Genomic DNA, 20,208 nt, shown 5'->3' with positions numbered 1-20,208 from the left:
AGATGATAGATACTATTAAATTGGAAAATTTTTAACTTAATATAACTTTACTAAAACTTAAAATGAACTTGAACAAATTGCATTTGGGTATTTTTAAACAGGGTCATTTTAATTTAATTTAAAATTGGAGCTTATTGGATTTGTCATTTTCATGTAAAATATCTTTCAGGAAAATGAACAGTAGCAGATCAGCCTCCACTTGTAAACAAGCCCTGGATTTATTTTCCATTGCAGTCAAGGTGGAAAATGATGGCTCAGAAAGGTGAGCAATATTTGCATGGCATCAGCAGTGAGTTTGAGACACTCATGAGACAGGGAGGGCCACAAGCTTTTATGGTTAACCTGCTGAAATCGGACTTTCAATGTTCCATCACTGGGTAATTCCAACTCTACTTCACCTGTAAAGCAATTTGCAATCACTTGTTGAAATGGACAGATACAAAAAAAAATCCATTGTGTTGCTTGCTACATGTTAATGTGCAACTGAAGCTGTGTCTTGCGCAGAGTGGGTGACAAGTGACAGATTTAAGTGATTCATTGAGATTATATTGATCAATCAATTCATGATTCATTGGAGTATGAGGAGGAAGGTGTGTGTGTGTACCTTCAGGTAGTAAACAAGGAGTTCATTAAGGGCTGGATCAGCATTAAGATTGACAAGAAAACTCTTATCGTCTCCAACTTTGATCCCTGAAGACTGGAGGGAAATACCCAGACTCTCCAGCTGCTTCTGACGCTCCTGCAGCAACACACAACAAAACCTCAGATTTAAAACGTTTTCAATCTTATATGAAATGTACGTATCAAAGACTGAAAAGAGACCGGTTTGACGAAGCAGATCAACAGGTTTGGTGTGCTAAGTTCTTACTTGTGCAACCTCCTCTGTTTTGCGAAGCTTCTCCTCCCAGCTGACGGTCATCTCTTGGATTAACTTCTCAGACTCTTCCAGACGCTCTTTTAGCTCTGGAGCTTTCAAAGACTGGAGAGAAGGCAGCAGATGAGAACAGGAAAAAAGAAGAAAACCTGAAATGTTATGATGTCTGTAACAGTGAGGCTCTCTCACCTCTGCCTGGGTCAGCTGCACTCGTAGCTTCTCTACTTCCTCCCGGAGCTCCCTGATGATGCGAGCATTGGGGTCTTCATTAACGACAGCGTGGTTAATGATGTTCTTTGCTCGGTCAGCATAGCGCAGCGTGGACAGAGTCTCCTCGTAGTTATCTGCTGCTGGACTCACAGTCGCTACCATGGCGGTGCGGCTGTTGCCCCCCAGGCAGTCCTGAATACAGGCAAACAGGAAAGAGAAAAGATCATGAAGGTACTCTAGTTTTTAGATAAATATGAGCAAAAAAGGAATACGCAAAAAAAAAAATAAATAAAAGTGTGTTTCTCTGTCAGTGGCTGTTTTTGTTTATTGTGCGTTTACCTTTAGCAGCCAAGTCAGAACGGAGTCTCTGTAGGGAACAAACTTGGTCTTGTTCTTGGTAGTTCCCTGTTCAGCCAGTGCAGAGATCACCAGACCCAGTGTAGTTAGGGACCTAGCAAACACACAGACAAGTTTTGGTGGGAGTAAAAGCTGCATTATTTAGTGAGGTCAGACGGGAAATGACTGGGAAAGAAAGCATTGCTGCAAGAGTGAAAACATCCACTGTTTTATCTGTGGGTAGCCTAACAGTGGTAAGACATACCGTGGGTTTTTATGAAGCGTTGTGCTTACTTGTTGATGTTGCTCCCCTCCTTCAGTCGCTCTCCTGCTGCTCCAGTTTTTGCTGCTCGCTCACTTCCAGCCAAGTCTACCAGACTCAGACGACTCACCTTCTCCCCACTCGTCTATAAAAAAATGGCAAATGAATTAAAAACACATCATCACAGTTTTAGTCACAACTGTTTATATTCTTACTCTCTTGTTTATTTGTCAGGGACCATGTACATTATATAGACCATGTACCATTATAACGCCCTGTGGCAGACAGAAAGAAATTATATATCTAACACACAATCCCAAAACACACACACACCCACAAAAAACAAAAAACAAAAAAAACAACAAAAAACAAAAACCAATAAAAAAAAAAAAAAATCTTAAAAAGTCACTTAAAAGCATAAATAAAATTTATGCTTTATGCCCCCCCATCTTCTACTGTATAAAACGCAGCCACAATTTCTGTTCACTTTTTCTAAACGTCTGCATGGTCGGGCTGGATGCTGCAGTCCAGTCTTGCTGATTAGGCCTTTTGTGTTTTCTCTGACTTGTAATCCTAGCCTCATCATCTATCAATTTCTTGCTGACAGTTTATCTGTGTCTTCCTGAGGGCTGTTGAAGAGGACGGTATCACTTCCCTGTGAGTGGTCAGCAGCTGACGAGGGTGAATCTAACACCTGATCAACACCTGTTGTGAGGCCACAGCAGAAGCAGTGCTCCTGTGTCTGCAGAGGCTCTACACAGCCCAGCAGGACATCACACACACCAAGAAATTAAAGTCTCAAAGGTGAGGTTGCGGGGCATCACAATGGTAAGATTTTAAATTAATCACGTCCTCTCCTCCCAAACAAATACACTACACTCCATAATAATATCCAATATTTTTATGGAGTGTAGTAAAGTTAACAGTAGAGGTGTGGTTAGGTAACCTAACCACACCTCTACTGTTAAGCCCATTTTTCCCAGGTTCTTTTTCCTGATACAGCAACAGTCAGAGGAAAAAAAGCAACATACAAGCGCATAAATAAATTAATAAAATTAAAATAAATAAAATAATGTGACCTTTAATATTTCTATGCAAATGCTAAAAAAAGGAAAATAAAGACAAAATAATGTAAACAGGCTTTACGTGTGATTGATAATAAAATAAAACAGAAGCTATGAATCCTGTGTGTACTTTGCAGAAATATGGTAGCGACTACTGCATGCATGTGTCACTGTAACATGAGCTTATGTAAAACAGGGGTTTCCACAAACATGGTTTTATACTTCAGTGTTGGTCTTAAATATCTGTATTAACTTCTCACAAGTATTGTTTCAGGTCACATAAAAAGAACAAAAAACATCCGAGTAAACTAAAACCTGCATCCTGTAAAGATGCAGTAAGGAGCTGTGAGGCAAAGACTGACCCCAGTGTGCAGTGACACAGATCAGTCTCAAACCGGTACAGCTTCCAGTCTTCCGGAGTAAAGTTAATCATTAAACAAATAATAGATATTTATCTGTAAACAGAACAAGACTTTTTTTGTTTTCAACAGAGACTTCAGCTGTGATTAGATGCCTTGGGTTTTCCTAAATTAACAGTTACAATCTCATGTCTCATAGCTGGAGAAATAATGAACAAGGTGCTACCAGCCAACTTGGTATTCTTCTTGCTAAATAAAGGACTCTGATGAGCCTTGTTAACATTCGAGTCGGTAACCAGATCAGCAGGCAGGATATGCAGAGTCAACCTACTTGGCTGCAGCTTCAAAGATTACAGAGCAATTGTGACGGCATCAACACACAGCTACATGTGTTAAGCATCTAATCAAGTAGATGGAAAAAATACGTATATATAAGTTTTTTAATACCTTGCATTACACTAAATAGTGTTATCAAAAGCATTTAGCAATGCAGAGAAGAAAACAGCAAACAGCTGAGGACTTGCTATAAATAAGACCATAGTGCAAACTGAGTAAGGTCTGACTAAAGCAGGACAGGTGACTGAAAGTTACTCCTGTGATGAGTTTCTGAGTGTCAGTATGACTCATCCAGCTGCTACCTGTCAAAGGTTACTCTGTGTAATATGTTCTTCCTCAGTGTTGCCAGATCTTGCAAGAGAAACAAGCAACCAGCTAGATGAAAACAGTATGTAATATATAGAAGTAAACTGTAAGCACAGTAATATAACATTAAATAACTTTGAAACTTTGATTAAAAGAAGACATACATGGGTCATATCAAATAGACCTAGTGTAAAACCTAAAACAAATAAAAACCGATGAGACATTGAAACTGGTTTTTGTGCCAGCATGCTGCAGGGTGAGCACGTATTTCACAAAATCGGCAGAATGCCTTTGAGTCATCTTCCACCTGAGGTCGGGACCAGCCCTCTAAAGCACTCTCTTCTCACACCTTTTACTATTTCTATATTTCCATACTTATTCTGGGCCATAGTCACTTTGATGCTCTGTCAGATATGTGTGTGCGTGGGTGGGGGCATACCGGTTTGGATGGCGGTTGTGGACACTAGTTTCCAGCCAGGGATTATTGCTTTATTGTGGACAGCTGAGAGAGAATCAGCAAGGTTCCATGAAGGGAGAATGAAGCCCAAATAAGCAACTAAACTTAAGAAAACAAGCCCAAAAACCTGCAACTGACGATATTTCCAAGCGACTTTACAGAAAAACACGCCCAAAGGCACTTATAACAAGCAGACTTGACAACACTGGGGTCCTCCCATCACCAGTCCTCTGGCTGCACCATTAGGGGGCACAGATGAGCTCTGATATTTGTTATCCAGCTTAAAGTATACAGAATTGTTATTTGCATATGAAATTAATAATAAGTAATAATATTGAGTTTATTAATCCCAAACGGGAATTTCAGCTCTGCATTTAACCCCTCTCTAGAGCATGTGACAGCCTGGTAAATTCTGTTGCCTCAAGAACACTGGTACAAGTATTCTGCATACTTTGCAAACAGGTTGTTTGTCCCCCAGCATCAAGACCAACATCCGTCACAACAGCTGCACAATTAGAGTGTAACGAACACAGTAACAAGACAGCTAGGAAAAAAAAAAAAAAGCTTAAATTGCACTAGCGTGGATGGGCATCATGCCTACAAAGCCTTGCAGGGAGTTTTCAGTGACTGATGCTCACTTATTTATTTTTTTTTGAGCTACAACAAGCAGAAATCAAATCTGATACATCAGCTAAGTGATTCTCTCCCTGACTCCACATATTATTTGCTATTTGCTGAACTGTTGAGCTTAATGAGCTTACTGATGATCCAACTTGGCGACAGACTCTGGGTGTGCGTTGAAAACAGAGCAGGCTGTATCAGCTGACAAGCTCAGTCACGCCTGTGAATTATTAACAGGATTTAGTGGTAGCAAGAAATAAGAGCAAGAAGCGAAGTGGGTAAAGTGGGTCAGTTTTCCTAAGACTACTCCGTCTCACAGCTGAACTGACATCTTCCCATTTGGTCTGATCAAAGATTTGTCTGGTACTGTTTGCCTAACAGGAGCACGTGAAAATAGAAACAAACAAGTTGGACTAACAAGAATTAAAAATATACCCATAATAGTATAATTTTGTCATCTTATTTCTCCGCTGCTTCACAGGTTAGGGTTGTGCTTGGCCAAACACATGATCTGCTTTCCAGATAGTCTTTATACAAATACTGGCCTGTCATTACTGGCTGAGTCAATGTCAAGTAAGCAAAAGTGTGTGAGCTATGCCGTCTGATGGGAGCTCTGCATTAGAAATTTATCAAAGACGCCATGTGCAGAGCTAATCATGTGACCACGTGAGCTCCACTAAATCTGTGGGGGAAAAAAAAACAAAACAAATGCTGACTGTGTTTCTACTCCAAAAGATCACTACATGATTTATGAAGTCCCTGTTTACAAGTCCAAACTAAGATAATGAAGAAGGGAGCTGGGTGAGCTGCCTCTAAAATGCCAAGTACCTGATAGGTGGCAGATTTAAGTGTCAGATTCAATCAGCATCTCTTCTAAAACCAGCCGCCTTCAGCTCTGCTTTTCTTGAATATTTCTTTTGTCTTTTTGTAAATATGTTTATAATCTTTTATTTTTTTCTTGGCAGTGTTTTACAAAAGGATTCACGTGTGCTGAGATCAAGTCTTACTTTGTTCAGCTGTGTCTGTGTTGTTATGTCTTACCCCAGACTTCAAGTCTTTGAGTGTGTGCGTGAGGATAATGTTGAAGACGGCGTGTGACCGACTGCTCTCCTCGTTCATGTTGGTAGCAGCAACAGTGCGAGATTTATTCCCCTCCGACATCAGAGACTCAATGTCCTGATAAAATAATAAAAACATAAAAACTGCTTCAGCATAATTTATTAACATGCATGTTCAACCTTCTCACCGAGTTGATATATGTATAATAATACCATACACATATTTTGGAAATAAATCTTCATGGTGTGGGACAATGATGTGGGATTGGAATTCTGTGAGGGTGCAGGAACACCAGGGACAGAAAGTAATTCAAGTGTGTTCAGAAGGTTGCTGGACTGAAGCACTGCAGCGCAACGTGAGTTCATTTCACTCTTTTAGATAAAGATGTGAACTGTTTGGCAGATATATTTGGTTCCATTGCTATACACGTGCAACTCCCTCATGTATTAATCTGTGAGAAATAAATTCTGTTTTATACAACCTAATAATATTTTTTATTGTGATCCCAATTCAGATCAAGTGATTTTTAAGTTCTGAGCTAGCAAATAAAACTAAATTCTGCTCCTCTTTTGTAGAAAAGAAAAACAGTCAAAAGGTATGAAATCTACAGAGCTGGAAAGCCATCTCATTCACAGCTCTGACTGGTTCTCTGGAGGCTAAATTGTTTGTCAAGTGTTTTGGTTTTTAATGCAACAGGTGAATCTAGAAAAAAACCCAATACGAAGCTGTAAAAGGGTTTATTCCATCACATCTTGCTTCAATATGAGGGAAAATACAATAGTCTCTTAAACTGCAGACAGACTGGACAGTGTTAAAAACAAACTGGGAGAATCATGGTGTGATTGAAAGTATCAGTGGATGTGAGCGACAGGATCTTTACCTTGTAGCTGGCTACCGCTAGTCGAGACAGGCCATCCACGTAAGGACCCAAAACTTTATGCTCCCTCACCCTCAGTGTTTGTCTACTCCTGGACACAAACAAAAACACGTTTAGAACACAGATAAATAACACCGTCAGACTTAGCAAACTACTTTGTATCCTGTGTTTCAGTGGAAGTGATCATTGATCATTCAGGTTGATGGTAACAATTCATGTGCACTTTATTAACGCTTGGCTCTCTGACCCGGATTCTAACATGTTCCAGGCCTGAGAACTTCATCGTTTGTTGATCCACAGCAAGAGCGCATATGGCTGTCAGATGGTGTTCTTCTCTTCGGCCCTTTTTACTGAGGTTAAAGGTCTTGTACTTAGTGAGAGTCAAAGGTTATGTGTCTGGAGCAGCAGACGGAGGCCTGCGGTCCTGATTTACTGCTGACCTGCTGGACATTAACTGGCCTCAATCAGTGGCTGCAGGGCAGGCCACTAATCTTTTTATCTACTGACCACTGCACACCACCGCAGCTAGCACAGCCCACCACCACTTTTTCTGGTTTATTTATGGCTTGCTGAAGTTTATGTTAACAGCTTAGCTATAGGCTTGCTGCTAATCTAAATAAGAGCTTTCTGAAACCCCAAAATATATTCTTATAACACTAAAAACAGAATTTTGTTAGAAATCCAAAACATAAGAATTAAATTTAATGCCCCTTTTTTGCCGAGTGGGGCCTTCACTGCCCACTGTGAGATTTGCATTAGGAAATTAAGCTAACATAACTCAAAGCTTCCTGCAGCTGCTTCATTGCCATCCATTTAGCTGAGGGATTTTATTGTAAATCAGCTGCATCAGGCTGAATTTGCATTAACCAAACACAGTGATTGTGAATACAAAAGCTGGATAAAACGGATATAAACATCAGCAGAGATCCAGCAGATATTGCAAAGTCAATGTACCATTGATTTTCATTTGGCCCATGCCTGACGGAGGTAAATAAATGCATCACCCTTGCATCTGTAAAAGGGTTGGAAGGTAAGGTTGAGGTCATACCCTTTGGGGTCCAGCAGATCTCGGACCTTCTCGTTGTAGATCTCCATGTAGGACACCTCCACAGTAAAGCTCTCCTCCTCCCGCTGTTCCTTCTGGGTCCGCTCAAACAAAGCACTGCAGAGGCGCGGAATCAGCCCTGGCTGGTCCCCTGAACCCATCATGGTGTACGACTTTCCAGAACCTAGAAGAGAAACAATCACACACAAGGATTAAAGAGACAGAGTTCACCTGGGATAACTGAACACAGCAGATGTAACATCCCCATTAAAGACAAAATTATTTTGGTACATTTGCAAATGCAGTTTAGTCAAGCTTTGGTTAGGATTCAATAGGGAAGATTAACTGGACAAAAGTCCTTGTCCCAGTATTTTAGAAAAGGGGGGAAAATCGGTTTATGCTAGAATCTGTTGGAACAGCTGACAATTTTCCACTTTTAAGCTGGCGGCAAATTAGTCCCATCTCCACAGTGGAATAAACCACTTTACAGGTCTGTACATTTCATACGTTTTTAGCTTATACATTGTAAGAATGAGATGTATGCTATCTCTTCTGGTCATTCTTTGCAGCTGCCAGCTTCTCCTGTTACTTCCGAGTGAAAGACTGCTACAGGAACTGTGGACAGCACTCGGCCGGTTTCAGTTCTGTTAAATGTGGACATGTGAAGGTAATTTCAATCCAGCAGCTACAGTTTGGTTTAAGTATACTTTCAATGGGGCTAACAAGTTCATATGCATCTTAAAAGTTCAGGTTTAGTCAAACTAACACAATAGTCTAACTTTTTTACCATCCTGTAAATGTGGCGCTTGTCCTCAGGTGACCTTTGTTGTTGGGCTACATAAATAAACAGAATTGAATTCAGCTTTAACTTGGTTTTTGAAAGATATGTAGAGTCAAGATAAGCAAATTAAGTATCAGATTATCCTGTTATATTCATAAGCCACACATAAGTCTTAAGCTTCAGGACTCAGTCTGGTGACTGTCAGATGGAACAAAAACTGGTTTTCCTACTTTAATATTCTGTTGAGGCAAAGAAAAGAGTCCATATAAGTTCCCAACAGAGCCCACTTAGAATGACACTACTCTAGAAGCATAATCAAAACTTGGCTGTGGAAGTATTTGAAAATTCTTAAACTTCAACCCCTGGAATTAAATAAGAGTCTCTGTTATCTAACATAACGATTAACAGATCAACAATACTGATCATAGAATAATCAATAATTAATTACCAGTTTGTCCATAGGCAAAGATACAGGCATTGTAGCCCTGGAAGGCATTGTGGAGAAGACTTTCCCCAAGGCACTGGAACACCACCTCCTGACCTGCAGAGGAGTCAAACACAAACAATTATTCCACTACCTTTTATCTTGACAAACACAGATGCGTTTTTTTTTTTTTTTTAAATCATCAACTGACCGGCAAATTTTTCCTTATCGGTCTCATCCATGGACCAGAAGCAGTAGTCATAGGCAAAAACCTGCGGAAGCAGAGTGAAAGCAGCAGAAGCATGAGACACACAGGAAGCCTGCCTGCAACACAGCAACGACTTGGATGTGTGATGAATGTCTGTTCTAGCGGACGTCCAACAGAAGCGCACAGTCTCAGGCAGTTCCGTCCCCTTCATGTCACTTCTAGCTCCAAAAATTGAAGCAGGCGACGGCCAAAATGGCAAAAATGGATGTTTTAGAATGGAAGCCCTGCAACTAATATGTCACGTCATAGTGCCCACTTTTTCCTTGATATGTTCGTAACAAGATTTTTACCCAACTGAAAAAAACATACTATAAATAAATTAAAAAGGTAATTTTCTTGTCAAATATCAAAGGGGGAATGTAATGTAGAGGTTTTCTTGCTTATAATTTAATATTTGCTTCAGTGGCCTTTGAACTGACTAATAGAGCAGATAGAAATGACTAACACTACATACTGTAAGAAAAACTGTTTATACCAGCTTCTTTCAGACCACATAACAGGGGGAAAAAAAAACTATTGGAAATACTGACAAATAGAGTGAAAAAAATATTAAAAAATTTCCAAAGGAACAATTTTTTTTTTTTTACAAGGATTTATAGTTAATAACCGAAACAACACTCTTCTGTTATCCGTGGCTTTATACATCATTACACACAGTTCTCAAAGTGGTATGGCAAAAATACAGCAGAGTCTTTGTTTTACTTTGAGATGATTCACATCCATGGAATCAGCTCAGTGTTGAAAGCGTTTGTGTGTGTGTGAGTGCAGTTACCTTGGACTGATTCCTGATGATGTTACAAAAATCAAGGTCCACAGGAACATGTGGGAAGAAATGACAGAGGGTATATTAGTAAGTATGTTAGGGAATAAAAGTTAAAAAATCTTATATTTCTGTCCTGAGCAGATATGAGAAGTCAAAGAAGGAAAATACACATAAATGGACAGAATCAAAACCCACATTAAGGCCACCACCTGGAAACTTTCCTTGTTTTGACAAGTCACCTCAAGACTTGAAGATGAGTGACTGACTATAATCCTTGTATTTGTAGCTTTTTATAAAAATAATTTTGATGTCAGAAACAACTTCTCACAGGATTTGGTGAGTGTGTCAGTGGATGTCAGAATGCACAGTGTTCATCTCCAAAAGCTTGCTGAATTATTTCCAGGAATGCTTAATGGTTGTGTGACAGGAGGCTGCACTGGAGCTGGCACAGAGGTGAGAAAATGCAAGATGGAAACAGATAATTGCTTACAAAGGTTACTCGATCATGGTCAAAAACGCATAAATTGACAGAGGGATATGTGTGTGTATGTGAATAAAGGGGGGGGGGGGGGGGGGGGCTGTTTCCTGAAAAAGTACGTACAGACAATGATATTTTAAAAATTAGATTAGATTAGATTAGATTAGACTTTATTATCTCACAGTGGAGAAATTCACTTGTTACAGCAGCTCTTGTTATAGAATAAAGTACAGAGAGGCAAAATAAGGTGAACATGCATCACAGCAAGAAAGTGCAATAGAAATTATTTACAAGTCTAAGAAAAGCAAAAATATGTACCGTTATAATATAAAGATATATATATATATATATACATACATATATATCAACACATACACACATACATTCATACATACATACACACATACATTATATATATATATATATATATATATATATATATATATATATATATACATATATATATATATATACATACACACACACACTACATCCATACATAAAATAAAATAAAATATAACAACAACCTCACAGACTATATACATATTTACATGGTGATAGTGGGATATGAAGAATATGATGACATTGATAATGGGGGGTATTGCACAGTAAAATATAAATAAATATTACACAGTATTATGACTATACAGACAAGTTGTACAGTCTGACAGCAGTGGGGATGAAGGACCTGCGGTAGCGCTCCCTCCTACACTGAATAAACAGATGGTTGACTCCATCTGGTTTTCTATGTATGAGGAAATATCAAAGCAGACTTATTTTTCTTAGAAAATGAATGATTGATAACTAATAAAAAGCTAATGTAAAATAAACATTTGGGTTTGATCCTTTTTGCACATTACATCAGAATACTGTAAGTATAAAAAAAACAAAGCTCTACTTTGTCAATCTATTTTACACTTACTGTAGTACAGCAGCCGTAAAACCAGTGAACAGAAAAATGAAAAAGAATTTATAACCAAATAATAACAGCTGCAGTTTCATAATGACTTTGAACTCAGCATTTCGTCCCGTGTTGACACTGAACACGGGATGACAGTGAAACGTGCTGCTCTGTCGCCATCTTCAATTATCTCTCCCACTGATTCAGCGATTGGTGAGTAGAAACTACTTTATTCATATGAAGAAACTAGTCTGTATCAATGTGCTATTTGGCCATGTGCTAATCAAACTACCATCCCAGCTCACTAAAACCAACAAAGAACCAGGAAGTCGGGGGCACTCGGTGACACAGATACCAGCTGTTTAAAAAAAAAAAGTCCCTGATCCGAAACTTGGGATTGGACTGGAACATCCCTTGTACAGATCTACAAGTTCCACCTAAAAATGGCATAAAACAAATTAATTGAGTTCAAGTTCACTGTCAAGATTTTAAGTCAAAAACAAACTCGGTGGATTTGACCAAAAAGTCCATATCCATCTAAATCCCCTCTGCTCTGTAAATAATAAATACTACATATTAATTCTGGATTTCTCTCAGAGAAAACAAATGGAAAAGACAACAGGACCTCTACCTGGACCTGGAAGGTTTTATCTGTAAGCTACATTTTGAAAATGTTTTTGAACTTTTCTTCTGACCCCCGAGTAGAGACGTACAAAGCTGGTAGTTATCCAGCAGGTGATGCATATTCAGTGCATTTCCTCCTTTCACTGCAAATGTTTTATGGCTGTTTTACAGGCTGGTAAGTTTAATATAACCCAACAAAAATCCAATAAGGACCACTTTGTCTGTTTGTTGGGAGGGAAAAACTCCTCCTATGTCATTTTTTACCACTCCAACATGTCTCTTCTGCAGTTTGCACGGATGTTGTGCAACTCTGTTTTCATTCCATGCACAAGTTGCACTGAACTGCTGAAATGGTTGGGACACAATCTTTTATGGAAAGTAACGATATTGATGGGTATTTATGATTAATAAATCATGGCTTTTAATACAGCAGTAACTGTGAAATCGAGTAATCGTTGTGTGGTATGGTACCCCGCTGTAATTGTCTGACAACCAAATTTCAGATGCATCACATGGACAACCTGGACTATTCTGAACCGATTCATTAAATGTCAAAAACCAATTTTCTGTTTAAATGCTGAGGTAATGTTGACAGGAAGCTAGAGGGGGAACTTGAAACACCTTGTCAGTTTATTGTATCAAAACCAATGCCATGGAATCATTAAATAAAACTGATAGGATAGCTCAAACGTCATGCATGCTGCATTTCCAGACTCCTTTATCACCCAACTGTACACTTCATGACTTGATGACTGGTAGATCGTGTCTCATGTGTTCCAGATGACACGCGATCAGAGCAATAAATGAGTAATTATACTGCTCATTAAACATAACAGGAGGATGTTTGTTAGTGATATATAAAGTACACACCTGTGCTCATTTACTCCAAGTGCGACTGGCACACTCTTCTTTCCTGATGGATCATTTTCAATGCTGACAAATGTACGTCTTCCACTCATCTGCTGACATTTTTTCTAATGGTTTCATTCATAAAATATGCTGAAAGCAAATTAAATAGGAATTGTTAAGAATAATTAGCTTTGAACACTTCTTTTAGTTACATGGTGACTCTTAATTATAACTGAATTAAGTTGTGAGGTACATAGAGATTTTTAACACATATAGTTCATGTGGAGGTAATTAATTACCCATTTGCACATAAAGCTGCTTTTCTATGATTTGAATCTCACTGTGATTATTTATAACCAAGTTAATCACAATAAAAATGAAGATAAACAGGTTTTGGTGCACGTCTTTATTTTCATTGTTGATTTTCATTCATTCTTATGGCTTTCTATTTGTTAATTTTCCTCGTCTCTGTCTCAACGCTGTTTGTGTCTGCACGGGATCTGTCTCACATTTGCCTGCAAAGTAGGATCAGCTACTACGTCCTTTTACTGGTGAGGAGAGTTATATTCACCAATCTAAGAGGTGATTTAGAGACATTCAATCTTATGGATAATTTAAGAAGAGGAGGAAATTGAGGAGGAATTACTGAACGTTCTTAGAGAAGCGACTGCTGCTGTCCATCAATCTGGGTAGGGCTATAAGTTTGTTTGTTTTGTTTATTTAAACAATTTGGAGTCCATTATTGTACAGCAAATAAAGATTATTCACTTGTGGAAAACATGAAAGGCTGTTACAGTTCATATTTACAGCCAAGCACAGACACTGGGGTGATTATTTTAGCTTTCTTCTATATAACGTTTTTCAGCACAGACTAAAAGTGATGAATTTGTCTTGTCTTCTGTTCTAGTCTTTCTCAAGATTCTCTTTGTATTTTTTTTCTCCTCAGGTTGAGGGCAACTACCAGCCATAGAGCGGTATGAAATCCAAAGAGAAAGCCAGAGGTAGGAGACAGCCAGGCACAGAAAGATATCTACCTTCAGAAGAACCCTCTGCAACAACATTACTGCTAAAATATATTACCACTCATTTGAGTAGTCAGTCAAATCAATGACCATGCATCGTGCTAACCATGGCGTTCTCCTTTTTCCTCACATTTTGTTTTATACATTCTGCTTCTTGGAGAAAGTGGCGAGTAAAGACAAGAAACACACAACAGCAAAAAGCCTCACACACCTGTTTCCTTTTACCCATGCACATTCTTTATAAGCCACCAAAGCTGCAGCTTTTACACAAACCTGCCAACAAATCTGCAACACCTCATATTTCACAGACGTTCTGCTGCTGATATGCAGATACACGCAGAAAAACTCCCATCTGAAGTTTAATTAATTCCAGTTGCCTTTTTCAATTATGATGAAATTAACACCTTCTCTGCCCTGCCCTGGTTTCTCTCTGTGTTTAAAAGGGTGTTAGTGTCATTAAAATAAAAGTTTAAAACAAATTAATGGAATTGGCTTTCCCAGGAGAAGATTAAATGAACTTCTACCAGTGAAAACAGATGGGTAACCTTGTCAAACTACATTTATCATCCACATATTCAAAAGGCTTTAGGATATTAAAATGTTTGTGACACTGATTTCAAGATATTTTTGTGTGTCTTAAAGCTCCTCTCAGGGGCTTATGAGCATCCTACATGCCTCCCATCTCCACGTAGCCATATCTGTGCTTAAGGGGTAAAACTAGCATGGCAGGTTTTTGACGTACATAATGATGACAGCTGTCAAGGTTGCTTCAAAGACTATAGGAGAGAAGGGTCACCCATGTACAGAATTCAGATACCCATTAACAAATTAAGGGGCACCCTCTGACCAATGAGAGGGGAGAATTAGGCAGTCAGGAGAGTGGTGAACCCGCCTCCCTCGGTCCTGAAACAATCCCATTCGTCTCCCCTCTTTTCAGCCTGTTGGTGTCATTTAAAAAATAACTTAATGCATGGTTGCTTCCCCCTCCTCTTTCCCTACTGTTCGTGCATTCTATTTTTTCCTCTCTTGCACCATACCATCCACGGTTGTGTAGGGAGGCAGAGGGAAGGAGGGGTGGAGGATGAAGAGAAGGCTGAAGGTAGCCAGTGGGTTTAGGGAGAGGAGAGGCTGAGCCTAGAGTCTGGAATTTTAAGCTGAAGAACAAAGGTCATCAGAGTAACCGAGTACATACTGACGCCACATGACAACGGTACATGTAAGAAGCTAATGCTTGGGTTCAGTGCACACATACTCTTAGGTTATGAGTCAGTGGGTCCTCATGCTGTATATAAAATTCTATAGACTGCCTGTGCATATAATCCTAGACATCCACACTATGCCTGTATTCTACACTTGCTGCAAATGTTTTCCAGAAGCCTGCATGTGTTGAAATAAGTCAAAACAAATGCCACAAATTTCATGTTAAGCTCCAATGTAGTGCAAATCTCTGATGCACTGTTATTCTGTAACAGCACATTTTCTCACTACAGTCAATAAAGCTGGGCAACAAGCCACCAGATTTCTGACATGGATGTTAAGTGAGTAGAATCGTCTGTCTGAGCCTGAATCAGTGGTGTGAACCTGGGATAAGTAAGACTACAACAAGCTTGGGTCAACAAAAATGAAGAAAAAAAAAACTTTAGATGAAACAGACTTAACACTGTTTTTATTTGAGCAAAATGCTTAAAGATTTCCACCATCACATGGCATCTTAGCACACTGACACACAAAATACACAGCATTGTTTCAGGACACAGGGCCGCACAGCCTCCTTTTGTCTATGGTCTTGGAAACCAAGCTGCTTGTGTTTGCATCGCTGACATGTGACAAATCTTTGTCAGTGTGTCAACATCCAGCTTCACTGGTCCAGTGCAAACAGCCTCAGGTCATCGTGCAAACCACAGTGTCTGAGTACAGCTGTGGGGAGGTTAGCGGCCGGTTTATCAGGCAGACCAGTACAGAATGCTCTGACCCTGTGATTCACATGCTGAAGGTGAGGACATTCCCAGTAGCTTAACAAGATCCAAAAAGAAAGGGTGTGCCACAGCATAATTAGAATATGTAATGTAAGAGAGAAAACTGTCGGAGTGCAAAGAGGACATTTTTATTATACATAAAATTATTAATGTTACTTTGATGATTGCTTATAAGCCTTAAAAAAATAATCAAAACCTCATCTCTGCAATGACTCACTGAATGTGGGATGGTGAGCAGCTAAAGTCCGGTCAGCTTGGTGAGTCCTGCTGGTGGAAAAACTGAACCAGAAGCAGACCTCACAATTGGCTCATGGAAAGAACTGTGTGTTTTAATAGATCACATTAGAATTTAACCATTTTAATGTTAACTCCGGTTGTAGCACTGCTTTTAATCAACCGTATAAAAGGCCTTGACTGCGATTGATCCATGCCAGAGTGGACAAGATGGTTACATAAAGTGTGAAATGGGCTTCAGACCCACCACTGAACGAAAACATATGTACAGCAAATTTCCAGAATTGTAGGATGTGCAGTTATACTTTACATACTTGTCAGAGGCAACACACAAACAAAAAACAAACAAAAAAAAACAACAACACACACACAAAAAAACAAAACAAAACAAAAAAACCGAAAATAACAAAAATAACCACCAGGAACCCACTAACATGTCAAATGAAAATAAAGAGCAAATAAAGAGAAAAGGTAAGTCTACTTTGGAGCCCCTCAGCAGTAGTGTCTTGGTTTTTTACTTATTTTTAAGCTGACCAGAGGAAAACGTTGCACCATTAATGGCTGGATTGGCTGTCATATACTCAAATATAGAACGTTAGATTACAGAAAACACACCTTTCACTAAAATATTACCATAATGTTGATAATATGGGTCCAAATTTAGAGTCTGTCAACTTGACCAAGTAAATGTTTTCTAGTGGACTTGACTACAGTCTGTTTAACGAGTGTCGGAGGAGAAGAAGAAGCAGCACAGCAGCTGATAAGGATGTGAAAGAGAAAGAAAAATAAAGACGTTCTATTATCCATTAGTAACGTAGGCAAATATAACTTTAAATGTTTATATAAAAATACACCTAAAGTAGTCCAAGTACACACAGTATTTCTTCTGGCTGGGCACTCAGAAGCACATTCAGCCTGGATTTCATCAAAAAGACAAAAAAAAAAAAAAAAAAAAAACTGGAATGAGTGAAACTGCTGTTGTAATAACCAAACATACCTCCTGGTTTTGCATCATCTTTTTAACAGTCACTATTTATCTCACATTTTGTCCATCGTGAACATCAAACGGATACGTTGATTCATACCGTCCATGGATGAGGTTTTCACAATTCAATCTGACAGCCGTGGTGCAGGTAGAGGTCAGACTATGACACAGTCCATTACAACAGCAGCAAAATGGATCACAGTCCTGCACAAGTGAATGAGTGTTGGTCGGAGCCCAGTTCCAGGCCAGTTTTAGGGTAAACACGGGACAGATTTAAGTAGGACTCCTCTCAGAGGGTTCAGAAAGACGATTAGCTCTGCAGAGCTTCTGTGTAATCTGCTGTTGGGACAGACTGTGGGCCACTTTTATTTTAACAGACTATCTGACCTTTGTCACAATCACATTGTCAATGTTATCACCATTAGCATTTAGTGTCCGGCTGATCTGCTCGATGGACATTTCTTTCTTTGTTTTGACTATTTCCATCTGGCTTGTAAGCCTTCAGCTCGGGACAGAGAGACATAGGGAGAACAAATTTAACTTTCATTTGCATGGTTACCACAATGACATTTGCCTAAAAAAAAAAAAAAGATTGTGGGTGTAAAGCTTTTCTTCTATTTAATGACATCAGGATATTGCATATCTGTCCTCTGCTGTGGACACAACATATATCTAAAGAGAAGTAAAAGCAGCTGTCATAGCTCTCTGTATGTACAGGTTCAGGTAACACAAATGCCTTTTCCCCAAAGGGATACTACATCAGTACTTCAAAGACTCAACAACAGATACATGTAATTAAATTGTGTGTAGGACATTCAGCATGATTTAATACTAACCATCTCACAATGCTTTCACTAACCAGGTTTCAGTTCAACAGACAAGGGGACATTGAAATGGAAATTACACTTCCCGACACATATCACATTTTCATAAAATGACATACACAGAAATAAATTTTCCTAGTAAAGTGCAAAAAAAATGTTTCTGACAACTCAAAAGTGGGAGACCGTACTTCATTTGTATCCAAACAGAGCTAATCCTGAGCTTCGCCAACAACTGTGCTAAAGCCACCTGTGTTTTCTAAAACAGGATCTGATTGCAGGAAACAGGGCTATAGCCTGGCAGAGAATGAATTCCTAACACATTCCAGCTGATGACGAACTAAATCACAGCAGACTTGGCAGCACTCAGCAAAAAAAGCTGCCTTTGCAGAGGCTCTTACATTCAAAGACAGGAAGATATCTCAGTAGCCATTATTTCGTATTATCACTTGGTGAAAGGCAGATATATTTTGCTGTCCGACTACCAGCAGTGTGCACTTGATGCAAATTAGCTTGACTCAGCCAGCTGTAACTTTTTTGGACACCTCTGCACTGGAATGCTGGAATAAACGTGTCCCTAGTCTGAGGCAGCCCATGCACATGTGTAAAATTACTGAGCTGATCTCATGGAACGCTGTGCAACAAAACAGGCTGTGCACACAATGGCACCAGCAGGCCTTACCAGCTGTTAAAATTCACTGCTGTCAGTATTATGTGGCATCAATTTCCCAGGACTTTATTGCATTTCCCTTTAATCTGCCTTCAGTTACTGCATTTAAGTAATTTTGCTAATCAAAGTAAATCAGTCTAACTCAACAGTTGGTATCAGGTTTAACTTTACGGTACATTGTCCTTCACTTCTACTATGTTTGGGTTCCTGCTCTCAAAAGTCCACTTCTGTACATGGAACAACAACAACCTTAGAGGAGTGTTGAAACATGCAACAGAGGCAAGTCTTTAAATGAACTGTAAAGTTCTACAAATGTACTTTTACAGCATTTGCTGTATATTTGGTAAGGCTACATGTCACGTGAACCTCTAAAAGAGGATTTCCTCTCTGGAGCTCATATGTGTAGCAGGCAAATGTGCTGCCAAGTTTTCAGGCTAGCCTTTTGTCTAGATGTTTCAGTTAAGAGATGAATTAACTAAATATCTTTATTTATGGAAAAAAAGAGACAAGGAACAAATCTACAAAGCTGTTAAAGAGTACAAGAATTAACCATGGCTTTTTGTTTTGTCCACTCTCCCAACGTAGTGTTTCCATATTATTATTTCATATGGTACAACACAAGTTTACTCAGCTTTGTTGCTTTAATAAACCCTGAATCCTCAAAATTTTATGTGAACATATTTGATTGCTTAAGTTCAGGGTTTGCCAATAAGTAACACAAGAATCAAACAGTTTGGACTCAGTCAGGAAGCCACAATCTTTTTTTATGCACTCCCAGATATCTCTTCCCATATTTCAACAAAGGGAATCTGGTGACTCTGTTAGCTTAAGCAAACAACATGCACCTGCAAGACCCTAACTTTACAACCCACTTCCTGCACGCACCCTGTCCAGTCTTACTCAATGACCACGTAACGCACTGTGTCAACATAAGCTGGACTCAAACAAAATTAAAACAGCATCTGCACAGTGAGAGCAGCGGTCGGCCAGTCCTCCTGTCGCTTCCTCGCTCTTTTGTCACTGAGACGAAGAGAGAAACTACAGCTCTGCTCTTGTTCAGTCCTCCATAAAAGTCACACAGGAAAGTTTATGGTCGACAGATGCTCGAGTAAAATGAGGCTTCTTCCCCCCTCTACCATCCTCTCCTCACTCAAGGAAGGGGCTTCACGGTCACCAGCCGCGACCGGGAGTTAACCTCCTGCTGAGTTGCCATGGAAACAGAAGAGTTAAGAAAAAAAGAAGGAAGCCAGGGAATGGGAAGTTACAATTCGACGGAGTAAGGGAGGAGAAGAAGAGCAGGGTAGAGTCTGTCTTTCTTACAGACAATTGTCTTTGACCATTTAAGCCTCAGTGTTGCTTTCCTTTGTTTTCTTTTCTTCCCAGTCAACTCTAACACACAAAAACACATAAAAACACACACTGCTGCTGTAGTCTGCTCCTTCAGCTGGAAGCCAGTTTTTTTTTTTTTTTTGTTAAAGATTCTGATCAGGCAGACTAAAGTCAGCTCTACAAGTCACAAGGGGATCTTTCTTCCGACACAGCTGGCTTCCTCCAAGATGAATCGTCAGTAATCATGCATGGCCTCATTTTGAACTGGTATACAATT

General features: G+C 39.3%; 1 protein-coding gene across 2 annotated transcripts in view; it reads right to left on the bottom strand.

Annotated features, from left to right (window-relative positions):
• kif13ba (kinesin family member 13Ba) overlaps positions 1–20,208 on the bottom strand; it is a 46,114-nt gene that overhangs the window by 17,617 nt on the left and 8,289 nt on the right. For both annotated transcript variants that reach the window (XM_041985570.1, XM_041985580.1), the window contains exons 4-14: positions 10,052–10,064; positions 9,223–9,283; positions 9,036–9,128; positions 7,810–7,990; positions 6,765–6,852; positions 5,867–6,001; positions 1,715–1,827; positions 1,424–1,535; positions 1,064–1,276; positions 869–979; positions 605–739 (exon numbers count right to left, since the gene is read on the bottom strand). In XM_041985570.1, the coding sequence (XP_041841504.1) occupies positions 605–739; positions 869–979; positions 1,064–1,276; positions 1,424–1,535; positions 1,715–1,827; positions 5,867–6,001; positions 6,765–6,852; positions 7,810–7,990; positions 9,036–9,128; positions 9,223–9,283; positions 10,052–10,064 (1,255 nt within the window). The remainder of the gene's footprint in view (positions 1–604; positions 740–868; positions 980–1,063; positions 1,277–1,423; positions 1,536–1,714; positions 1,828–5,866; positions 6,002–6,764; positions 6,853–7,809; positions 7,991–9,035; positions 9,129–9,222; positions 9,284–10,051; positions 10,065–20,208) is intronic.

Source organism: Melanotaenia boesemani, chromosome 1 (genome assembly GCF_017639745.1).
Source record: "Melanotaenia boesemani isolate fMelBoe1 chromosome 1, fMelBoe1.pri, whole genome shotgun sequence".
In the NCBI taxonomy this organism is placed as follows: Eukaryota; Metazoa; Chordata; class Actinopteri; order Atheriniformes; family Melanotaeniidae; genus Melanotaenia; species Melanotaenia boesemani.
The sequence above is the reverse complement of the archived record's forward strand: the minus strand, read 5'-3'. Positions and strand labels throughout refer to the sequence as shown.